At 46.7% G+C, this 24978-nt stretch overlaps 1 protein-coding gene across 1 annotated transcript in view; it reads left to right on the plus strand.

Annotated features, from left to right (window-relative positions):
• SPAG16 (sperm associated antigen 16) overlaps positions 1 to 24978 on the plus strand; it is a 713525-nt gene that overhangs the window by 119141 nt on the left and 569406 nt on the right. Inside the window, exon 10 of the mRNA XM_083154490.1 lies at positions 11992 to 12125. Within this exon, the coding sequence (XP_083010616.1) occupies positions 11992 to 12125 (134 nt within the window). The remainder of the gene's footprint in view (positions 1 to 11991; positions 12126 to 24978) is intronic.

Raw genomic sequence — 24978 nt, forward strand, 5'->3', positions numbered from 1 at the left:
TTAGTGAATTCAGGCCACAGCATTTATTAATTCAGTTTGCGTTTCCCCCATTCAGTATAACGGATTTGTGATTACATATAATATATTATAATGAGATTTATTTAAAAAAAATTCAAATTAAACCCTCATTTCAAAATACACTACGTGGCTAAAAGTTTGTGGGCATCTCTTCCAATTTGTCATACTTACCTACCCTGTCTGAACTGCCGGGAGGCTCCCAAAAATTAAATGGCCGTTCCGGATGCAGAGGCAAGTCTCCCAAATTTTGAGAACCCCTCCGCAGTTAACGAGTACAGTGGGCAGTCCGGTTGGTTGATGATGCAATTCTGGCTGAATTGTGGCATCGTAGCCTTGCCCCTTACTTTACAATGCCAGTAATTGTAAAGTGGGGTGTGTGGCTAAAATTATCCCAACCACCATGCCCCTGTACCACCTCCTTATTGAGGTTCTGCCTCCACCCTACCCATTTTCATACATCACTACACCTGCACAGCACCCCAACTGAGCCAACCTGGAGAGAACAGCCTGGAAGTCAGCAACTATTTAAAATGTAGAAGAGGAGACCTTACCACCTAGGGCGCACAATTCCAGCATCTGGAGAAAGAGGGCATCACACAGTCTTGGCGGGGGTGAGAGCGCAGCGCAGGGCGCGCATTTCCGGTGTCTGGGGGGGGAGGGAGGAATGAGAGGGCTGCTCAGGGCACACATTTACAGCGTTCTTCTTCGTGCTGCTGCGCCCCTGTAGTGCCGGCTCCCCCCCCCCCCCCCGCCAGTGCTAGGGCTGCGGAGCCCTAGTTATGCCACTGTTACCACCTTTGAAGTGAGATATTACATTGGTCCTGATATTTTGCAGCACACGCTAACATAGGGTGCACTCTATCTAGCAAGAAAGGTTGTCAAATGTCTGCCCTACTGGAGTTACATCTGTCAGCTGTAAGTGCTTATGTTCTGTATTGCAGATGACTAGGGGCAACAAATTCTCAACTATGAAGCCATATGCCGTGCAAGCTCTAGGGACGGGAAGCACAAGTGCCAAAGATCATAGTGTGCAAAAAAGTCTCCTCGACTGCCACACTCACTGCCAGGTTCCAAAAGGCATCTGGAAGCAATGTTTTTGAGAGCATCATAGATTGCATTTCCAAGCCACAGAACAGAAATCACAATCCTGAGCAGAAGTTGCTACTGGACTCTAGAGCAGTGAATGTGGCAAGGATCAATTGGGGAAAGGGTTGAATTGTGGAAAGTGAGGGTAGAATGAGGCTTTGGGAGGAAATATGGAGCCATATTGGTGAGAACTTATGACCATTCGTCAGAAGACTGAGTTCTACACAGAATACATATGAAGGAACGACGGTCGAGATGTCGCTGTTTTCAAGACTGACTGCGGCATTCTAACAGTCAGAATCCCGACAGAGAATTACAGATATAGATTTTAGTAAAGATTACGGACTCTGGGCCTGATTCAGATCTGTAGCGTATATATTGCCCAAGATCTTCCGGTAAACGGTGGAGTATGATTGTCCTACATGTCGGCAGGCAGGGGTATTACTGATGGCTGTTTGCAGATGATTCTTCTATAGACTGAGTGTAATCAGGAGGCCATCGTCCATCTGCTTACGGTTATTATTCTAGTTGTGACAATAGGACAGTTCCCGCTCCCCCGTTATCTGGGGCAGTCAGACATTACTGTTCTTTGTAATGACAAAAGGACAGCTGCGCGGATATTGAAGAGGGTGTTTATTTATCCTTTGAAAAAGCTGGGAGCCCCCCAGCAAAATGCGTTAGTTACAGTGCCCCCGTTCTACCTCCAACTTTGGATTACAAATCGGGTAACCACTTTGTACCCGGGACTCCCTAATCATCAGACCAAGAACCACCATTGGGACTTATAAAGGAGATCCAGCAGCAACCATCGACCCACGGGGACCACACAAAGTTTAATCGAACAAGTGGATAACATCCCAGATATGTGAGTGTCTTTTCTGACTGAATTTCTCCACCTCCCATGAATATTGTCCGAGGAGTAAGCTAATCGTATCCACCTATAGGTAGAAAAAGTGGGGACACTCTTTTCAGAGAAACAAGGGCCCACCACACAAGTAGAGCCGCTAAGTGCCACCTATGCACAGATCCAACATCCAATTGGTTATTAAGTGTACACTTCATGTGATTTTAATTTAATTTTTATCTATTAACACTGTATTATTTTATGTATAAAAATTCATGGAATTAAATTTATATCATTCCTAAATTGATTGTTGATTTAGTTCCTCAAATAGCGCAGTTTTTAATCTTCCTTTTTGTTTATTACGAATGTACGGAGTTTCTAAAGTTGTTCTAAAGGTATTTGGATCCACAGGTGGCTTGGAAGTTCCTCCTATCTGTGTGTGGGCCTAATTCAGACTGGATTGCTGGGCTGCTTATTTTTGGAGCCCTGTGATCAGGTTGACGCCGCCCCACCAGAGTTAATACCCACCCTGTGCATGCCTACGAATTACTTAGCATGGCTTGCAAATATTAGTGGGTCAGCATTTCCCTGCAAACCCATTCGCAAGCCCCTCACCATGTAATGATTCCCCGGTGTGTGCGGTCTGTGCGTAGCCCAGGACTTACTCAGCGGCTGTGATAGAATCAGGCTGATCGGGGGCGGAGCTGACATCACATGACTTCCCCTCACACACCTGGCCACACCCCTCACCATGTAATGATTCCCCAGTGTGTGCGGTCTGTGCGTAGCCCAGGACTTACTCAGCGGCTGATATAGAAACAGGCTGAACGAGGCCGGAGCTGATGTCACATGACTTCCTGCCTGGGCTCGCTGGCGTTTTCCCTGACACTCCCAGAAAACATCAGGTTACCGCCCACAAACGCCGGCTTCCTGTCAATCACCTTGTGTATGGCCACCGATAAAATAGCTGGATTTTTTCGCGGGATGGCCTCGCGCATGTGCAGTCTATAGCTAATCACCCAGCTTGCAAATTTGCAGCTGTGCGATCATGTCTGAATTAGGCCCTGTGTACGAAGCACAACACAACTTGGTTATTGTAGCACTTTGTATAGAGGCTTCGAGACTCCGTAATACACAGATATACAAAAGTCATAGGGCCCAATTCAGCTGCTGTGCGAATTCACTCATGGGTCGATTATCGATAGACTGCCCATGTGACTGGGCCACAGTGCGCGTGTACCGATGCTGTGCACCGATGAACTCCTGCTACATTTTTCCTTCGCTAGACGTTTGTAAGCTGATTGACAGGAAGCCGGGATCCGGGAAGCCGGGATCCGGGGGTGATAACAGGACATTTAATGGGCGAGCTAAAACAATAATGCAGGCATAACTAGGGAAAACGCAAGCGGTTTAGAGCAGGGGGCGTGACGTTCGCTCCGGCCTTGATCAGGCTGATTTCATCACAGCCACTGAGTAAGTCCCTCGGGGGAAACCATGAGATGGTGAGCGGCTTACGAATGGATTATCTCGGCTGCGAATAGAGGAGAAGCCGTACGTACACGTCTATGCGCAGAATGAGCACATTCATTCACAAAGCAGGATTTCACTTTAGTGGGGTGGTATCTACCTGATCGCTGGCCGCTGCTAATTCACACAGCAGCAATTGGGTCTGAATCGGGCCCATAATCTCCATGTGCGTCCCGGTCTCCAAGTGCGTCCCGATCTCCATGTGCATCCCGGTCTCCTTGTGCCTCCCATTCTCCATGTGCGTCCCGGTCTCCATGTGCGTCCCGGTCTTCATGTGCATCCCGTTTTTCATGTGCCTCCCAGTCTCCTTGTGCTTCCCAGTCTTCATGTGCGTCCCAGTCTCCATGTGCATCCCGGTCTCCATGTGCGTTCTGGTCTCAATGCACGCCCCGGTCTCCATGCGCGTCCCGTTCTCCATGCGCGTCCCGGTCTCCATGTGCGTTCCGGTCTCCATGCACGCCCCGGTCTCCATGCAAGCCCCGGTCTCCATGCGCGTCCCGGTCTCCATGCGCGTCCCGGTCTCCATGCGCGTCCCGATCTTCATGTGCATCGCGGTTTTCATGTGCATCCCGGTTTTCATGTGCGTCCCAATCTCCATGTGCGTCCCGGTCTCCAAGTGCGTCCCGGTCTCCAAGTGCGTCCCGGTCTCCAAGTGCGTCCCGGTCTCCATGTGTGTCCCGGTCTCCTTGTGCCTCCCATTCTCCATGTGCGTCCCGGTCTCCATGTGCGTCCCGGTCTTCATGTGCATCCCGGTTTTCATGTGCCTCCCAGTCTCCTTGTGCTTCCCAGTCTTCCCAGGATTTCACTTTAGTGGGGTGGTATCTACCTGATCGCTGGCCGCTGCTAATTCACACAGCAGCAATTGGGTCTGAATCGGGCCCATAGTCTCCATGTGCGTCCCGGTCTCCAAGTGCATCCCGGTCTCCAAGTGCGTCCCGATCTCCATGTGCGTCCCGGTCTTCATGTGCATCCCGGTCTCTTTGTGCCTCCCATTCTCCATGTGCCTCCCATTCTCCATGTGCGTCCCGGTCTCCATGTGCGTCCCGGTCTTCATGTGCATCCCGGTCTTCATGTGCATCCCGGTCTCCTTGTGCCTCCCATTCTCCATGTGCGTCCCGGTCTCCATGTGCGTCCCGGTCTTCATGTGCGTTCCGGTCTCCATGCATGCCCCAGTCTCCATGCAAGCCCCGGTCTCCATGCGTCCCAGTTTTCACATGCGTCCCAGTCTCCATGTGTGTCCCGGTCTCCTTGTGCGTCCCGGTCTCCATGTGCATCCCAGTCGCAATATGTTGCAAGTAAGACACATTTTTAGCAATAAAATAAACCTGGTGCTATCAGAGTCTCGCAGGACCGGTCTATTATAACAGCAGCAATGATGTATGAGAACATCATACCTCCCAGCATGCCCGTCTCCAGGAGGGACACCATGCTCTGCTCCTGGACTTCCCTCTGAATGTATGATTGCCATCACCTGTTTTTAACAGGGTAAGTGATGAGAGAGGTGCTGCAACACAGGTGATGGCATCATAAATGAAGAGCAAAGTCCAGAAATAGAGCATTGTGTCCCTCCTAATGTGAGGTATGGACATGGGAACATGGTCTGTACCAAATTTTTCTTTGTCTGATGGGTATGTAACGCTACCAGAAAGATGTGTAGGTTAGAGTGATGTATTTATATGTCCCAGATTGTTGGACAGGAGGACACCAAAGGCATTCTATACCCACCAATGGAATTTTGAGTATTTACATTTTATTTCTATTTTTTATACTTTACTGCAGTGATTCTTAAACTCCTCAGGGCCCCACACAGTTCATGTTTTCCAGGTCACCCAACAGGTGCACTCATTACTGACACATTTAAAAAAAATCCACAGATTGAGCTAATTACTTCACTTTAGGACACCTGCAAAACCTGCACTGTGTGGGGTCCTGAGGACCGACTTTGAGAACCTGGGCTTTATTATATACAGTATATTATATTGTTGCTGATGGAGATTGAATTTCCAACTCCTAAGGTGGCCATACACACGCAGATTTATCTGCAGATCTGGCTGGTTGGAACAAAAACATGGCTATGGATGAGAGCAAATGACAGTTGACCATTTGCTTGGAAATGCTGGAAAACTGACAAACTGTCACTCATCCATAACCATGTTTTTGTTCCAACCAGCCAGATCTGAAGATAAATCTTACTAGGATGACTTTTATGTTGACTAGGTGATCATTTCAGACCAATCAGACAGAATCTGATTGGTTGCTATGGCCAACATCACCTTTTTCAATTTTCGAAGCTTTAGTAGACTGACTCCGTAATGGTTCTGCTCAGTGTAAATAAGTCGCTATTTCTGAGCCTTAAGTAATGACTTTAGAAATACTTTGAGTTATTATATATTTTATTTATTAACAGTTTCTTACATAGCGCACACATATCCCGCAGCGCTGTACAGAGAATAGTTGAACATTCACATCAGTCTCTGCCCCAGTGGAGCTTACAATCTATATTCCCTACCACATGTACACGCACACACAGACATTCTAGGGTTAATTTTGTTGGGAGCCAATTAGCCTACCAGTATATTTTTGGAATGTGGGAGGAAACTGGAGTACCCGGAGGAAACCCACGCAAGTACGATGAGAATATACAAACTCCACACAGTTAGAGCCATGGTGGGTATTGACACCCATGACCTCAGCGCTGTGAGGCAGTAATGCTAACCATTACACCGTCCGTGCTGCCGTGATGAGTTCATTGGTTCTGCATCAGGCGGGCTGACCGGGAGAAAAGGCAGACTGATCAATTGTGTAACATTTCCATCAATCACCTAGTGTCTGATGCATGTCTGTTACCTAATGCAGGACTTCCGCCCACCCCACCCCTTATTGGCGATTGGGCAACCTGCTGTTGTGCCACCTAGTCACATGTCTTTAATCAATGTTGTTTCCAATTGTAAAGCTCAACGGAATATGCTGCACTATATAAGAAACTGTAAATAAAATAAAATAATTAATGTCTTAAATGCCTATTGGGAAAATCGCCACTGGCTACAGTTGAGCGTTCAGCAATGGCATTCTCTCTTTTGTACTTCCTGTTCGTGGAAGCCAGGGAATGCTTGCTCCGGTGCCCTCCAACAAGAGGGGATGAGTCCTCTGAATATTGAAGAAAGTGGAAGTTTTATTCCATGTGCCAAACAGAAAACGTTTCGGAGCTCGGGGGCCCCGTTGTCAGTTCAGGGAATATGTCTAGTGTCCGTTGGTGTGTCTCCGAAACACTGCCATCTGTTGGCAGTGAGTAAAACTACACCTCTTTCTCTCACACATGCACAAACACAGAGGCAAACACAAGGTATAGATCTAGCCGATGTCATTCAGCGGGTGTCTGGCGGTCGGATCGCCAACCACCAGCCCCCGGAAGGTCCCCGCCGCCTCCCTGTCGATGTCCGCCAGTCCACGCTGCCTCCCTGCACCCTCCCCCTAACCCTGTCTGTATCCCTGAAGCGGAGATGGGCAGAGTTCGCTACCCCGCTCACGTGTCCCGGTCAGATGGAGCGCCTCTCCCCCAGTGATCGCCAGCGGGGGCATGCTGGCAAGCCCGGGCGCTGGCTGAGAGGCGCTCCATCTGTAGCAGACTAGCTTTCGAAGCATTTGCTAGTACACTAGTACAAAATAATATATTAAGCTATTCGAGGAATTCCAGAGTACATATATGGAGTGGATACATATATGTAACTGCTGCGCTGCAAAAAACATTATTTTGTGTCAAAAATATGCTAAATGTAAATGACCTTTAATGGAATGAGTTACTTTTGTGATATAGAACAGGTAAAATACCATTAGCAAAATGCTATTTGCAGTAGTCGCATCTCCATCATGTTGATATATTACACACAAAGCACAAAGAGCACTTTAACATTGCCGTTTTGTGTTGCAGAGCGGCGGGGAATGCACAAGTCCCTTTACACGGTGCATAAATAACTTCCTCTATAATTACACTATGGCCCTTATTCTGGTTGGTGCGGATATTCCCGCTTGCGTACGGGCCGCCGATGTTTATCTTCTGCGCATGTGCAGAGGTCACTCTGCGCATGTGCAGGCGATTTCACCGCAAGGATTCTCTATACGCCGCACAGGGGGCGTAGAGGGGCGTGAGGGGCTACTTATCCTCATTACCCTATGCATACGCCCCGCGTTTCATGGGCGTTCCCATGCAAACGCGGGGCGTATGCATGGTAATGAGGCCGTGACGCGTTGGTACGGGGCGGGCATCTGACATCGCCGGATGTCAGCTGCCCGCCCCCATACAAGATTTCACACGGACAAGTGTCCGTGTGGTCTTGTGTTGCGGGACCTGGTGGAGCGTGCGGCCCTGCATTCGATGTTCGGCGACCATCGAATGCAGGGGCTGCTCCCACCATGGAGGAGGCGTATCCCCGTCCAATTTCATGCGGATCGCCACATATCCACGTACGGACGGCCGTGGCGATCCGTATGGAAGGCGGGGATTCGCCTGCACGGTCGGAGCCGCATATGCGGCTCCGGCCGCACCAACCAGAATAAGGGCCTATGTTATTTACTATACAGCAGCGCACATACAGCTATTTGCAGAATGATTCTTGCCAGGTTTTTTAAAATTTTAAATCTTATTTTTTTATAAACACGAGGATGGTTCCTGTACATTTCCGAGGCTGTAGTAATGAGGACACCGTAGGGTTTACCTGTAGTCCCAAAGACGGGCCAGCTGTCCGGTAACAATGTTTTCCTCCGCTCCCGCACCGTCTGGGAAATACCACCCGCTAGTCTTAGCACTTAGAATGGACTTCCTGCTACCGGTGGTCTATACACAACCATAGAGTCAGGGAGAGCTGTCCGGTAACAATGCTTTCCTCCTCTCCCGCACCGTCTGGGAAATACCACCCGTTAGTCTTAGCACTTAGAACGGACTTCCTGCTACCGGTGGTCTATACACAACCATAGAGTCAGGGAGAGGTGTCCGGTAACAATGTTTTCCTCCGCTCCCGCACCATCTGAGAAATACCACCCGCTAGTCTTAGCACTTAGAACGGGCTTCCTGCTTCCTGCTACCTGCTGTCTATACACAACCATAGAGTCAGGGAGAGGTGCTGCCCTACTCCCAAACTGAAAACCTCCAATTTAGTAGAAACCAATCAGATGCTATTATTTTGTAGTGAGAAATGATGGACAAAATATTATTGGTTGCTATGGCCAACATCACCTTTCATTTTTAGAACCTTTAGTAAATTGACACCATAGTGTAGCAGGAGCAATTCAATGTACTATCCTGGAAGTCACTAACTAATGTATGTCCTTCCATCGGGACTCGCACAAACCACGCTCTGATTGGAAGCGTGAAATGACCTGTGGTTTCGGAAGGTGAATGCAGGAGGAGGATAGTGGAACATTACAGAGATCTGGTCAGTGGCGGATCCAGAGGAGGGGCTGCAGCACAGTTTATAATTCAAATAGGGGAGACACACCAAATGTCACCAACTGCCATTCCAACTGGCTTCCCTATTTGAATTTTGAACTGTTCTGCAGCCCCGCCTCTGGAGCCGCCACTGATTGAAATAGAGAAAAGTCAAGGAAGGCAGATTTATTGCACCAATCATGGTAACATGGGAGGAGAAGTGATAAAGTCCCTGTTACTTTATCACCGGCCAATCAGCTCCTAACTGTTTAGTTATAGGCTGGTTTTAAAAAGGGACAGTTTGGAGCTGATTGGGCGGTGATAGTACTAGGCACTTTATCACTTCTCTTCCCTTATCACTGCCTCATACATGTGTACCATAATTGTGTAAGGTCTGTCTCATATTTAACATGAACTAACAGTGGACTTTGTATGGTGAACTCACACTGCTAGAGGGGCGGGGCCTAGTAGGAGGACCCATACTGCCCACAGGAACTGAGACAATATGGGCTTGGGGGAAGCGGAGTTGAGTGCGGTTGCGGGAACAACAGATAGAGACTGGGTGGAACCAGGCAGATAGGGCGGGATCAGGGCAGACTAAGGTGACCCTGCAGATGCCTGTTCCCGTTTCCAGATTATGATGTCATAGTACAGCAGCTGTAAAGCGCAGCAGTCAGGCTCTTGCAGGGACAATATATGAGAAATATGAATGTGCGGTATGATATCAACAAGCAATTACTGTATATTGTTAATTGTTTGATGTTACACTGATTGAAGTCAAGAGAAGTTAACGTATCAAGGTTGTTCTATCAGGATACAATATAGGAAGAAGACATAATGTACCAAATAAACGGTGATTGCGGTATTTTGTGACCCAGCGGCATTGAAACCCGAGAATAAGAACTTATTATTGCTCTCGCTTATGGGAGATTGTTCCCACTGATCTGTTTGCTGGAATCATTTACCTGTTAATATTGAAGGTTAATAAGGTAGATAGGGAAAGAATGCAAATGAGGCTTAAAACAACTGCAGCATTTTGTTGTGATATCTGTTTTAATTAGCTTCTGTAAACTGCAGCTTGTTCGTTAACGGCACTTGTAAAAATCCCAGTGCTGGCATTTAGAAGCCCGTTACCTACCATTAAACAGCAGCAGCAGCAAACCAATCTACCACCATAACACGCTAAATACCTGCTTCCAGCGCGCCGCCGCAGAGGCAGCCATATTGGGGCTGAAGTAATATTCATGAGAATGCGGTCTTTAGGGTTACTAAAGGGGCAATACGGATGGTGTAACGGTTAGCATTACTGCGTCACAGCACTGAGGTCATGGGTTAGATTCCCACCATGGCCCTAACTGTGCGGAGTTTGTATATTCTCTCCATACTTGCGTGGGTTTACTCCGGGTACTCCGTTTACCTTCCACATTCCAAAAATATACTAGTAGGTTAATTGGCTCCCTACAAAGTAACCCTAGAATGTCTGCGTGTGTGTACATGTGGTAGGGAATATAGATTGTAAGCTCCACTGGGGCAGAGACTGATGTGAATGTTCAAATATTCTCTGTAAAGCGCTGCGTAATATGTATGTGCTATATAAGAAACTGGTAATAAATAAATAAAGGCTTCAGCGATGTCACTGGTTCCCTCATGCTTCAGTGATGTCACTGGTTTCCCATGCTTCAGTGATGTCACTGGTTTCCTCATGCTTCAGCGATGTCACTGGTTCCCTCATGCTTCAGTGATATCACTCGTTTCCCATGCTTCAGTGATATCACTGGTTTCCTCATGCTTCAGTGATGTCACTGGTTTCCTCATGCTTCAGTGATGTCACTGGTTTCCTCATGCTTCAGTGATGTCACTGGTTTCCTCATGCTTCAGTGATGTCACTGGTTTCCTCATGCTTCAGTGATGTCACTGGTTTCCCATGCTTCAGCAATATCACTCGTTTCCTCATGCTTCAGTGATGTCACTGGTTTCCCATGCTTCAGTGATGTCACTGGTTTCCTCATGCTTCTGCAATGTCACTGGTTCCCTCATGCTTCAGTGCTGTCACTGGTTTCCCATGCTTCAGTGATGTCACTGGTTTCCCATGCTTCAGTGATGTCACTGGTTTCCTCATGCTTCAGCGATGTCACTGGTTCCCTCATGCTTCAGTGATATCACTCGTTTCCTATGCTTCAGTGATATCACTGGTTTCCTCATGCTTCAGTGATGTCACTGGTTTCCTCGTGCTTCAGTGATGTCACTGGTTTCCTCATGTTTCAGTGATGTCACTGGTTTCCTCATGCTTCCGTGATGTCACTGGTTTCCTCATGCTTCCGTGATGTCACTGGTTTCCTCATGCTTCCGTGATGTCACTGGTTTCCCATTCTTCAGTGATGTCACTGGTTTCCTCATGCTTCAGTGATGTCACTGGTTTCTGAGTGCTAGTCCAGAGACCCCCATGGGTGCTTGCAATAGCTATGGGTGAAGGACAGGTGCCCTTACAGGGTCAAGAAAATACCTCATTATTGAACTTTATTTAGTGAGCCAGTTCGACCCCATCCCGATGTTTAGGGGACTGTGCATGCGCTTGGTATATTATGGTATATTATGCACATGTGCAGCCTCCATTTGCGAACGGCTTCTGAGACTTGCATAGTCGCTGAGCCGTTCGCAAACATCGGGACGGACGTTGGCGGGAATGGGGCTCGCCAATGATAATGCCCAGCGTTTTGGGAACGTCCAACATAAAAACGCTGGGGTTCCCATGGGTACGCGGGTGGGGCGATGCCTGCCGAGGGTGGGCTGCTGTTGTCACATGACGTTAGTCATCTGCCCCGTCTTCGTCCAGCCGCAGGCAAATAAAAGTCAATTGAGACTGACTTCTATTTGCGATGGCAGGACAAATCATTCGATGGTCTTGACCATCGAATGATCTCTCCTGCTAGAGGCTCATAGAGTTAATCACCCCCATTTCCTATATCCTGTGCAATGAATCACTTTGGAATGACTGCGTCCAGGAGGAAAATTACATTACTGATCTTTTCTTTTATGTTGCAGGAAATACTGTACATGACCATACATTTATGTGACTGTCATTATCCTTTTCCAGGACTCGGAGTTCCCCCAGGACAACAGAGTGAACCCTCGCTTGTCTCAGATGAAAGGAAAAAACAGCCGCAACCCCAAGATGAGTGGTCACTGCTTGAGCAACACCCTGAAAGCACACGAACTAGCAGTGAGCTGGTAGGAATAACTCTTCATTTATAAAGATGGATAAACGTCAGAATGCGATGGGTTGCTATGGGTTACACCACCTTTGCACAGTGATTTTGTGCAGCAGTTTCCACTCTGTCCCAGCTGTGTATGATCATAGGGTTACAGAACATGAATGGGGTTTGTGTTTCTGCTGCAAAGTAGAAAAATATCAAAACTGCAGCATTTTGTTCAGTCACTAGGTGGCAGTAGAGATACTACTAACACAATTAAACAGCGCTTACACACAGCACTTAGCAGTGTGAAAACGCTTAATATTTGCCCATCAATTTACATGGGATTGGCTTAAGATGTGGATATTTTGAATGACTTTGCCTGCCTTGGATTCAGTACAGTAGTATAAGCTGATCAAACTTGTGTTCTATTTTACATTTGTTTTTTTGCAATTACTGAATGTAATCATGGTATACTGTATATAGCACCGCAAGTCCAACAATGACTGAAAATCTATTCAACTCTGTTCTAACAAAAATCAGGGAAGCTTAATAGGATGGCGCTCGCTGTCTTTTTTCATTATTAAACAAGACAGCAGACTTACTGGCAATGGACAGGGCTGGTGTGAGGCTACTCGGCACTCTAGGCAAAACTTGAATCCCCCCCTCCCCCACCACTACCACTACCAACCTCACACTGCCACCAATACCCACGTTCCAGCCCCTCAAATGAAGGTGTGGAGGTGGTAGCTCCTTATTCTGGTTGACTCACCCGGATGCGAATTCACATCCTTGCAAGTCACTTTAACCCTGCCTTGTTAGCTGGCGCCACCCGTTCGCACGTGGGATGTGCCCGCAAGGCTTTACATGAACATCCATTTGCATGCCAGTGGTCACCAACCATCGAATAATGGAGAAGGCGCACGCATATGTAAGGGTGGTCAAGACCGACCTTATATATGCATGTAGAATTGCAGGGAATTGGGCAGCTGACATCCGGTTATGTCAGCTGTCTGTCCCCCGCACGTGCGCCATGGACACATTAGCACGTGTATGTTGCATGAAACGCTGGGCATTCACATATGCTAATGGACCAGCAACCCACGCCCCTCTCTACCCCCTGCTCGCATGGCTGGGAGTGTGCACCTGGCAAATAGACTTTTTCGCAGAGTTCGCACGTATACACGTGCGCAGAAATGCCACTGCGCATACACAAAACATTGGCTTCCTCATAGATATCCCTAATTCTGTGATAGGCAGATGGTGCCACCCAGCTGTCTAATAGTTAATATGCCCCTGGCCTTGGATAATAGTGAATGCTATTTCGGTGTCTCGTGCTTAGTTGATTAGACATTAGGATTTCTTAAACTTTGTCCTAAGGCTCCGTAGCAGGTCACATTTTCCAAGTCATGGTCGATGGTCAACACCACAGTGTGAGCAATTATTGTTAGTAGGGTGTCAACATCTTCAGAATGTCGTCATGCCTACAGTGTCAACATCTTAAAGGTCCCCACCAGGAGGGTTAGGGTGTGTGTGTGTGTGTGGGATCTGGAGAGATTAGAGTTAGGCTGTTGGGGGGGGGGGGGGGGGGTGGGTTATGGTTAGGCACTTGTAGGGGTTAGGGCAGGGGCTAGAATGAATATACTTAAGGGAACGTCGCCCAGGGAAGGTCTCCACTGAAACTGCTGGTCAAATGACCACTAGGTGAAGACACAAAAGTGACCACCGGGCCACCAAAGATCGTATCATCCGTGTAGACATGATGAGGTAGACATGGTCACTGTCGACATGCTAAGCATGTTTTCATGGCAGCTTGACCATGTTGATATGTCAACTTTATGCGTGTCGGCATGATAAATGTCAACCAAATATACCACACCCGTTGGCGATCCTGAGGACCAATTCTGAGAAACACTGCCGTAAAGAATACCGTTGCCAACAATATGTCAAAGTAGACACTTTGGGGGGAAATTACTAAGCTAAAGGCAACCAATAAGATCCTGTCTATTATCTTCTAGAGGGAATGGGGGTTCCAGACAATGGTTAGATGATGAGATGTTGCCATAGCAACCAATCAGATTCTACTTCCTTCTTATTTATTCAGGCCTTCTACAAAATAATAGATAGTATCTGATTCGTTGCCCATAGCAACATCCCAGGTGACATAGAACTCCCATCGTTGTATATTTCTCCGTTTGTGGGCTAAACCAAGTCTCTCCCACCGCCACTATGTTCAACAGGATTCCCAATGTAGATTGGGTCTCTGCCAGTCACCTGCGGTCCAATTGACTCACTCCGTGGCAGCAGAGATTCAGCACATGGGTTCTTATCTAAAGACCGGTACTGACTGGAGTGTCTCCTACCCCCAGTGGTTCGGGAGTGACCCCACTAAAGTAATATTGCACAGGGAGGGAGACCTGTAAACTACATACACACCGTTTGTCAGGCGTCGCTTACCTGCTCTCTAGGCAGAGAGAGCAGCGAGTGCGTCTGAATCAGGCCCTTTATTTGTTTTGTTTTAGTTGTCTTTATGCTGCCAGCATTTCCAGGGTTTTTTATTTAATCACCAGAAAATATTTTGTTTCTTCCGGGAACAAGGCCCCAAAGACGCCCTTTTAGGGATGTAAACATTAAAAAATGTTGCGAGACAAAGAACCATTAAAGGATGTTTTGGAAAATAACATTTGACATCAAATAAAGAGTTTTAGAACAACATAACTTCATCCTGTTCCAGATCTAAGGGCTTCACGCTGCTCACAAACACCATTATCGGAGGCGCGTGGTTTGTCTCCGCATCTGGCGTTTGGGGGGATACAAATATCTAAGAAGTAATTTAACATGTTCCCTGTGTTCGCCGAGTTCCCTTTATTTCCCTTTATACTTTCTCCTTGTCAACACCTGTTGCAGAAGCTCCGAGTTTGTTGTCTTCTAATGAGATTTTCTGCCAGGATCAGACAATGCGGCAACAGATTCCACAGGGCACGGGAGCACAAAACAGCAGACTTTGGGGTTACTATCCGGTGTAATCCTAACAAACGCAACCTCTGGCGTTTCGCTTCACTTAAAGATTGTAATATCTGATTGCAGAATATGTATAATACCAATATGTTCATATACCATTGCCATCAACACCCCATCTGTTTGCACACAGATAAGATCTGCGCCGCTCATGATCGGCATATTTTATTTTCTTTCATTATCTTGTAGTCTGACAAAGGTTAATAGAAAAATGTTCCTTCCAAGTTTTCATATTCGACTTTCTTTTTTTTTTTTTTTTTTTCAAATTTATTTTGCTGTTGGTTACGAAAAAAATGCTGGTATTGTTGTAGTTGGGGGGAAGGTGAGGGTTTTTGGGGTAGGAATCATAGGATAGACCGACATTAGGTCGACATAACTGAAAGTATCGACATGACTGAAAGTTCGACGTGGGTTAGGTTGACAGGGACAAAAGCATTAGGTCGACAGGGAATGTCAACAGTCAAACGGTCGACATGGGCTTTTTCACTTTTTTTACCCGAATGTCGACGCAGTTGACACGGACACTAAAAATGCACCTTGTTCTTCGCTGCGCTCGCCACGCTTCAAGCACACTATTTTATTCTCCCACCACGCCCTAGTGGATGGTAGGGCATGAAATACCGCCTGTCGGCACATGTCGGCTCAAAAAAAGTGAAAAACCCCATGACGACCAGTTGATTGTCCACCTTCCCCATGTCGACCTAATGCTTGTGTCGACCTAATGTCCCCGTCGATCTAACCCATGTCAACCTTCACGCACATCGACCTTCAGCCATGTCGCCTTTCATACGGTCAACCTAGTGACCGTATCCCGTTTTTGGAAAGATAAACTTCTTGGTAACGCCAAATAGGATATGTAGGGTGCCTCTGCCCCGGGACATGTGACATCATGACATCACACGTGGTAGTACTGAGGGGTAAATGTATGAAGCTGGGGGAAGTGGTATCTATCCCCATCAAGAACAGTATGTGCAAGGTGATATGCACCAGCCAATCGGCTCCAATATGTAAATTGGCAGGTGGGAGCTGATTGGCTGGTGCAGTATTACATTGCACATAACGGTCTCATACATTCACCCCTGAGAGCAGGAAGATGCATTCCATGCTTGTCCTTGCCAGGCACACTGTATGGTGAAAAAGTGAGGCGGTGTCAATGGGTCACCCACCTCTTGTTATGGCCATGGAGAACATGAACATTCAGGGCCTTGGATCTATTAAATCATAAAATCAATGCACAGGTGTTCTAATTCCTCACCAAATTCATCAGGACAGTCACCAATCATGCACCCGGAGAGTGCCTGGAAGAGCATGAATAGGTGCAGTGCTTCTGCTTGTTGCCCCTAGTGATTCTTTATACTTCATCATAGAAACCAGAGAGCAGGCGCACCATACAGCCATTACAATTATAATAACTAAAATAATGATATATGTTATAAGCGGTTTCTGGCATAATATAATGCGCCCACCAATCGCCAAGGTAACCTCATTGGTAGGTCTCTCACCCCTTACTCTTTATACGTCCCAGATTTCTCTTCTGCAACCAGGACCGGTCACACGCGATCTAGAGAGCCCAGGGGCCCGCCAAAGTACCCACAGCCTTCCTGCATTTCACACCGTTGTAAGTGCATGTTATGATTTTACAAATCCGAAACCTTTTTCGCCTATTACGGCATTCTTTGATGTTTTCTCCTAACACATATTCCTCCATTTGATGTAACAACACCTCTTTGCTTTTATTTGAGACGGAGGACCCGAAAATGAAGGTTCTGCTATTTGATCAAGAGGACTTTGTACTGGCGTATTTTGGAAAATGACATTCTGTAGTTATTGTAGGTAATGCTGGCTATATAACACTATGGGCCTTATTCTGGTTGAGTCGGATGGCTCCGAATGCGGACTGACGGCCGATGGTTGGTGTTTGCGCATGTGCAGAGGTGTATTTGCACATGTGCGAACGCCGCACACGTACGAATACGGTGTGAATTCTGTATGATCGGTCTGAACCATCCGATCAGGGGGTGGAGAGGGGCGTGAAGGCCTGTTTGGGTTCATTACCATATGCGTACGCCCCGCGTTTCATGGACGTTCCTATGAAAACGCTGGGCGTGCGTATGGTAATCCGGCCGTGACGCACGTGTGGGGGGCGGACAGCTGACATAGCCGGATGCTAGCTGCCCGCCCATATCCCTGCTTTGCACGGAGAAATTCCCGAGTGGTCTGGAGCTCTCTGTGCTGCCTGACCACTCGGTCCAGCATTCGATGGTCGGCGACCATCGAATGATGGGGGAGGTTCCCACAGATGTTCCCACTCGCGGTCCGTTCGGTCGGCGTCTTACCGCATTCGGATGGTGTGAGCGATCCGTACGGTAGGCGGGGCTAAGAACACTCGGTTCCTGTCCGAAAATACGCATCCGACCAAATCAACTAGAATAAGGGCCTATGTCCTGTTTTACACAACACATGATATCGCATACCTCTATACACAAACAAAGCCGTTTTATTTGTGGATATATAATGAAGTTCTTAGTCCAGGAAGGGTCCTCTGACCAAAACAATGTGTTGGCCAACTTTTCTTTTGAACGAGGAGATGAACATCTTTCACGTGTGACATCACATTTACCTGTCCGACTTTATCTTACCAATCTCTTGGGGTTCTTCTAAAATAGTGTTATTCCTTTTTGTCCCTGTCATTGCTGTTGGTGTATCGCATCACTGAGGAAGGGGACAGGTTTGAGAAGTATCCAAAGAAAGCAGGCCCACAGGGAAATTCCTAGCTGTCAGCGTGTAATGATTTAAAGATCATTTGTCGGAAAGGAGAATATCACACGATTTGATTGGGTTCCCAATTCTTTTCTGCTGTTGCAGAAGTATTCTATAATTGCCTCGCACGGGAAGAGGAACATCTGTTCCCGTACACTGTATCAGTAGGAAGAGGAGGGGGGGGGGAAAGCAAATAGAAAGGATTTATTGGGATTAACTGAGCTTTACTGGTAGGCTCAATGGACCTTTTTATCCTTCGTTTTAGAGAAGGATTACGCCACCATTATATCTAATTATTCCAAGTAACACAATTCACCAGATGCTCGATCCTTATTCCAGTGGATAAGCCTACAGAGTCATGACAGCCAATGGGAAATACCAGTACTTATCTAGTACAGCAGATGTTTATTGGGTCGGAATCCTGTTTGTGGAATATTATTGCTCGTATCACTGAAGTTCATCGCTGTAAATATATCTGGTATAGATGCCAGGTCGAAAAATACTCACTCAAGAGGAGCGCCATCATTAAAGCAATGGTAGACGTTAAACCGGGATGCCTGCAAAGGTTGAATAACAGGGAAACAAGTATTGCAGACACTAGAGGGGGGGGGGGGGGGGGGGTTAGTTACTAAGAGTTGTAAAAACTTGCAGCTTCTGTGTTATTGCCCAGAATTTAAAAAGGCAATGCTTTTTGTAGCCATGTTTCGCTAGTAAACACATTGCCCTTTTAAATTGCGGGCATAAGATTACTCAGAAGCGCTGGGTTTTAGAATCCAACGCTTACTAAATACACCCCTAAGAGTAATGGTAACGATTATCCAAACAAATATATGTAGCAATGAGTAGACAACAGATGTAACAATAACTACAAAGTCTGGAAAAGCAATTCTAGGGAACAAACAAGTCAATAAACAAGCTATGGTAACGAATGTGCAAACGCACTGTTAGGAGGACACTTTTAATTGCCTGATAGAAATCTACAATAAGATGGTCCATCATTTTTTATGCTTGTGGGCAAAAGACGAAGGCTGTTAGGCTGCGGGTGGGACAGGAGGATTAGGGGAGAGGGTAAGGAGTAGGGTTTGAGTACCTTAAAAAAAATGTTGGGATTTGAACTTTTGGGATGCCGCTGTTGTATTCTGAAGGACTGACTGCCAGGATTCCGTAACCAACCCATCAGTATCATGCTAAAATGTATGGGTTTGGTATGTTTTCTCATCCGTCACAGTGCCACCAGCCATTATTTTGATACCAATATGGCGATAAGTAGTATAATACGTCGACAGTCAACATGTTTAGAAGATCAACTATGACAATTTAATTGACTGCTAAATGTTATAATGTTGAAAATGTTGACATTAAATGTCAACTGGTACATAATTTGGACAGCCAATTTTAATCCTAACCCCAAAATAACTGTTGTTGGGTTTATTATGTTGACATTGAGCTGTCAACCCGACATTATAACTTATTCCCAAAAGTTCTAATATTGGCTAAAATCTTAGGTTAATCATTTTCTGGCGCAAGTAATTACTATCTTTGCACAGTCTAGACCCTTGATGGCCAACCTTGACACTCCAGCTGTTGTTGAACTACACATCCCAGCATGCTCTGCTTCCGTTTTTTTTTTTTTTTTTTTCAAATGTATTTTATTGAAGCTTAAATGATGGGACAGTATACAGTGAAAATATACGTATATACATTGTACAAGAGTGTTTGAACAATAAATTGCACACTTATATCTTGTAATAGTCTGGGGCAATGAGAAGCTTCAAAAACCTTTTTCTAACTTTATATAACGATTCCAATCACGAGAACAATACACATGTATCTAGAGTAGGAGTCTGTCCTGCACGAGATAAATTATGCGGGTTATAACAGATTACTATATACATATATAGTATGAAGGTCCTTATATCAATAAAATGCAATAATCTGTGACTCGTCTAAAAAGGTGTGTGTATAACAAGACTAAATTTTGTCCAAAACAGAGGACAAAAAACTATAGACTACATTAGTAAAACAAACCTTTGGTGCCCACCCGGTCCCCAAGGCCGCCGATCCATCCATAGGGCAGGCCGTCCATGGGAGAGGCTCGAGTAAGAAGAGGAGTAGGGAGGGAGGACGAAGAGGGGGGAGGAGAAACGTGGTCTTATATGGGAATTGGGTCTTTATTGCCAAGGAGCTGATAGGAGTACCAGGTCGTAGATTGGAAACATTGCCTAAGAGCAAGTTTAGTTGCAGGGGGTAGGGTCTGGATAAATTTATTCCAGCATCGAAATAGAGCAGGTGTCAAGGTTTCTTTGTGTTGGGATGTCTTAAGCCAGTCCATCGTGAACAAGAAGAGTAAACGGGAGGTGGCCATGGGTAATGTGGGTTTGACATCATGAATCCATTGCTGTAGGATTGCCTTACGGCCTGCTTCCGTTTTTCTATTTGGCCATGATAAATCTGATGCAGAGCATGCTGGCATGTGTAGTTCAACAACAGCCGGAGTGTCAAGGTTAGCCATCAAGGGTCTAGACCATAATTAGATCCCAGAATCTGAAAACAACGATATTTAGAATCCCAAGGCCTAGAATTGCAAATATGAACTGGATAATGAGTAAGGATGCCAATCCCGGTATCGGTGGAGTCCCGAGATTTCGTGCATTTTTGGATTTCAATGCCGGAATCAGAGCCTCCAATTCCAGGATTTAGGGATTGAAATGCAGATTTCATCCCTTTCTCCCAGGCAGCGCTGAGCCCTCGGATGCGTTGCACAGCCAAAGCGACAGGTATGTGAAGGACGCCATTGGTCCAGCAATGAATCATCTGTTTTATACAGTATCGGCCAGTTTGTACGCAGTTTTACTCTAAACTTTAGACTTACCTCTCTCCTGTGACTGGCAATTTTATATCTCTGCAATCAGACTGCTAAGATTAATCACTTAGAAAACACTGAGCTGCTTTATGTTACTCTGCGCAATTCATCAACTTAGATTAATATCTCTGAATTCCTAAAGCACATTTCAAAGTAGCATTTTCTACTCTGAAACGCCTAAAGAGAAAATAGCATGTTTCATTTATCCCATTATAGTAAATGGACGAGATTAATTGCTTGAAGTTCGTGCAATGCGATTACGCTGCAGCACTGCCTGATCAAAGGGGTACGCTTGCGCTACTCAATGATTAAAAATCACCTGTGTGGATCACTCCATAGGAAACCATCTGCCTCAAATGGAGTGACACTTACTAAGGGATTGCTGTGGAGCGACTTAAAACCCGCTCCTCCACTTCAATCCTGAGGGTTCTCTCTGTTCTGTAGTCACATGGGCGAAGTCAGACTTCTAATTATTCCTTGTACAAATCCTCCGCATCCCCAGCTTCCTGGTGACAGCGCTGTAAGTATGACCGTAGCAATAACTTTAGAAAGTTAATTAATCATTGCCTCGATCTGGCCGATAAATCGAATGATTGCATGCATTTTTAAGTTGACATTCGACGCGATGCGCTGCACGCCGTAGAATGTCGCATCGATAGATATTATGAGCTGCACAAAATATTTATCGAATTGCATGAGCAATCGCATGTGGTTTTTAACCACATGCAATTGCTAGAATGCAATCAGCGGCGGGTTCGGGGAGCGGGGCCAGGATGGGGACCGGAGCGCTGGCGGGAAACCGGAACCTTAATGCTGGGGATCGGATGGACTCAGGAGGAGCAGGGGAGGCATGGCGGCTGTGTAGCAGGGACCGGAGTGGTGGAGCTTTCAGGCGGCGGGACTCGGCAGCGGCAGCAGATACACTGGACAGCCTCTGGTTGGCTGAGGCCACTGAGAGAGAGCCAATCAGAGGGCCGTCCAGTGTTTCAAAGTCAACTGCTGCTGCTGACAAGTCCCGCCACCTGATAGCTCCACCGCTATGGTCCCCAGCTCCGGTCCCGCCTACACAGCCCCACACGACCCCTCTTCCAGCACCCGATGTCCATCGCAGGATGGCATGCGACATCGGGTGCTGCACTGGGCACCACTTGATGCGATCAGATGCGATGGAACATCGCATTTGATCGCATAAGTGTATGGGCAGCATAAGTCTCTAAGCCTCTGGACGATAGCCGGTGTATTAGGACCACACTGAGAGCCTGATTCACTATTGAACGGTCCCCGGCGTATTTGCTCTGGGGACCGATGGTGCGGCTCTGTGCATGTGTGTAAGGGAATATACACAAGTGCAGAGCTCCTGGGGGGCGGAGAGAGGGAGAACAGGATGCCCAGTGTTTCCTGGGTGTGCCAACAAAAACAGTGGGTGTGCCCAGAAAAACACCGGGCGTCCCATGCAGACACAGGTGCACGGCGCTGGCGGATGACGTCATATGATGCCAGTGCCAGCCCCAGCCAGCGACCATCTAACGATTTCCCCCCTGTACGCTCGCATGCGAATGGTTGTGTCAGTGTACACATCCATTCGCATGCTTCCGGGGGATTTGCGCATTGGCAAGGGACGGGTGTACGTTCACCCCGACAGGAGGCGCTGGGCCACTCGCTAAGTAAGAAACAATCGCTGCTTAGCGTGCAGTTCTGAATCAGGCACCGACTCTGCTTTTACCGGGGCGTACACAGCACAGAGCGTCCTTTCTCCTCTGTAACACATGGACGGGTGTCAGGCAGGATAGCACACACTGCATCGCCGTGTAACATTATATGCCTAATACTTTTAATAGCATTTACTTAACTAACCGTGGCTCAAAATCCCAAACCAATACGAGCCAATTTTCTTGAAGTAAGCCGGCATTATGTTATTCTCCCAAAGGCCATTTAGTACATTGGGCCTAATATGCTTTGCTGCATTCAGAGATTTCTTCTTTCTTTCGCTTTTAATCCTCAGTGTAGGCACATTAGAGTTCTAGCCTTCCTTGTCTTCTTTTATAGCCGCCCGGTGCAGGAGGGGGCAGCCGGAATGGATCACGTTGGGGGCGTGGCTTCATCATGGGTGGGCAGTGCGGGGTGTGCTATTGTCTTCCCACTCCCCTCTGTTCAATGTGCAATTTTAACAGAATTAAAAGTGAGGGGTGGGGCTATGATGATATAATTTAGCGCAAATCGCATCATTTAGGGGCTTGATGGCGTCTACATCAGGCCCCGCCCCCTGAAGTGCTGCTGACAGTCTTCTCTCCTGGCTTCTCCCGCAGAGGAGACTTTAAAAGTAGACAACCCTGCTATTGGTTCCTCCTAAAAATGACCGCCTCTGCTCGATGTATACTATATATTGTAGACATAATACAAAGTCCAATTGTAATAGACTCCTACGAATAAAGGGTGAGATTCCCTAAACCTTGGTCAGAGAGATAACTAGCCAATCAGCTCCTAACTGCCGTGTTACAGGTTGTGTTTGAAAAAAATGAAAGGAGCTGATTGGCTGAGTTTATCTTGCTCCACTTTATCTCTCTCCGATGATGAACAAAGACTAGGAAAGTACAGATACTCTTCCCCTGTTCAGGAGAAATGATTCTTCGGTACTTGTTTCCTAGCACGGCGCCCACAATTTTCACTCGTATGACATCTTATGCATTGTATCGCATCGCATGCCATAGAGCCGCATGCGATGCGATTTTGGCCCCCCTATACGATTTTTAATTGTATAAGCACCCTAATGGGTGGTTACAATGTTAAATGCACCCCCACGCCACCCCCACTATGAACGCTAACCCGAAGCGTGGCGAGCGCAGCGAGCCCGCGAGGGGTGGCAGTATGCGTCCTCCGACCTTTTCATACCCCCACTAGCCACGTCGGCATGGAGTTGATTTGAGATAGTGTGGCGAGCACAGCGAGCCACCGAGCCCGAAGCGTGGTGAGCAGACACGCATTACTTTACATGTATTCCGCGTCCCCTCGCGGGGCTCGCTGCGCTCGCCACGTTTCGGGCTCACCACACTATCTAAAATCAGCTCCACAACGATGTGTATAGTGAGGGTATGAAAAGGTTGGAGGACGCATACCGCCGCCGCTCGCCACGCTTTGGGTTGGCGTTGATACTGGGGGTGGCGTGGGGGTGCTTTTAACATTGTAAGCACCTATTACGGTGCTTATACAATTAATCTTATAGGGGGGCCATTTAACATTGAAAACACCCATTAGGGTGCTTATACAATTTAAAATTGTATACCATTGTATATGGCATACAATGGCATAAAATGCGATGGTATACGATTTTAAATTGTATAACATCGGGTGCCATCGCGTAACATCGCATCGCATACCATTGTAAGGCTTATGGTATGCGGCGATGCGATGGGCGCCGTGCTAGGAAACAAGTACCGATTCTTCTGCTAAATGTCTATATATATTTGATGATCCCTTTCAGTCACAATACTGATGAATTTGGTTGTGGTATCCCTGTGGCAGATCTGCCGTCTTCCATCTGTATTGCCTTTCCGATAGACGTTCTACAGGGAACATACAGTAAGCAGCAACAGGTGTTTATTATGAGACAAAATCGCCGCCCTTCACCTCTAACCCCAATTCACTCTAATTAAGGTGAATGGAGGCAGGAATAATACCCTTGGAATCGCAAGGGACTCAAAGATTTGCGCACCAATCAGGGGTCCGCTTCATTCGCCGCTGTGATTCTCTTTTTCCACTAAATCAAATCATTTACATTTTATTCTTCCAACCAACATTTATGTGAAAATTTGTTTTGAGCTCAGACTCATTCATGGAAGATTTTCATTTATTCTTCCAGCTCATCAGCGCTTTGTTCTCGCAGATGAATTCTGTGTATCGGTAACAGATGAAAAACGAAAAAAGAGAATTCCTCTGTGAATTACACTTCAACAAGTTAACACCTGGCTGTCCAGGAGAACGCGTGCATTTTGCCGATACGACTTCTGTACATACAGTATGACATAGGTGTTTATAGGGACAGAAAAACGCTTGGAAAGCAACTTGCTGTATTAACCTAGCTCTCATTTCCTAAATAGTACAAACTGCTTTCACCCATGACAACGGAAACCGTAATTTTAATGTCATTTTTCTAGTGCTGTTTATGGCTGATGTCAGGTTGCTATGCGTTACCGCACCATTGTACATTCAAAAATCCTTTTGTGCATTCAAAATACCGGCAAGCTTTGGCAGA

This window comes from Crinia signifera, chromosome 7, assembly GCF_055691185.1.
Source record: "Crinia signifera chromosome 7, ASM5569118v1, whole genome shotgun sequence".
Classification (NCBI taxonomy): Eukaryota; Metazoa; Chordata; class Amphibia; order Anura; family Myobatrachidae; genus Crinia; species Crinia signifera.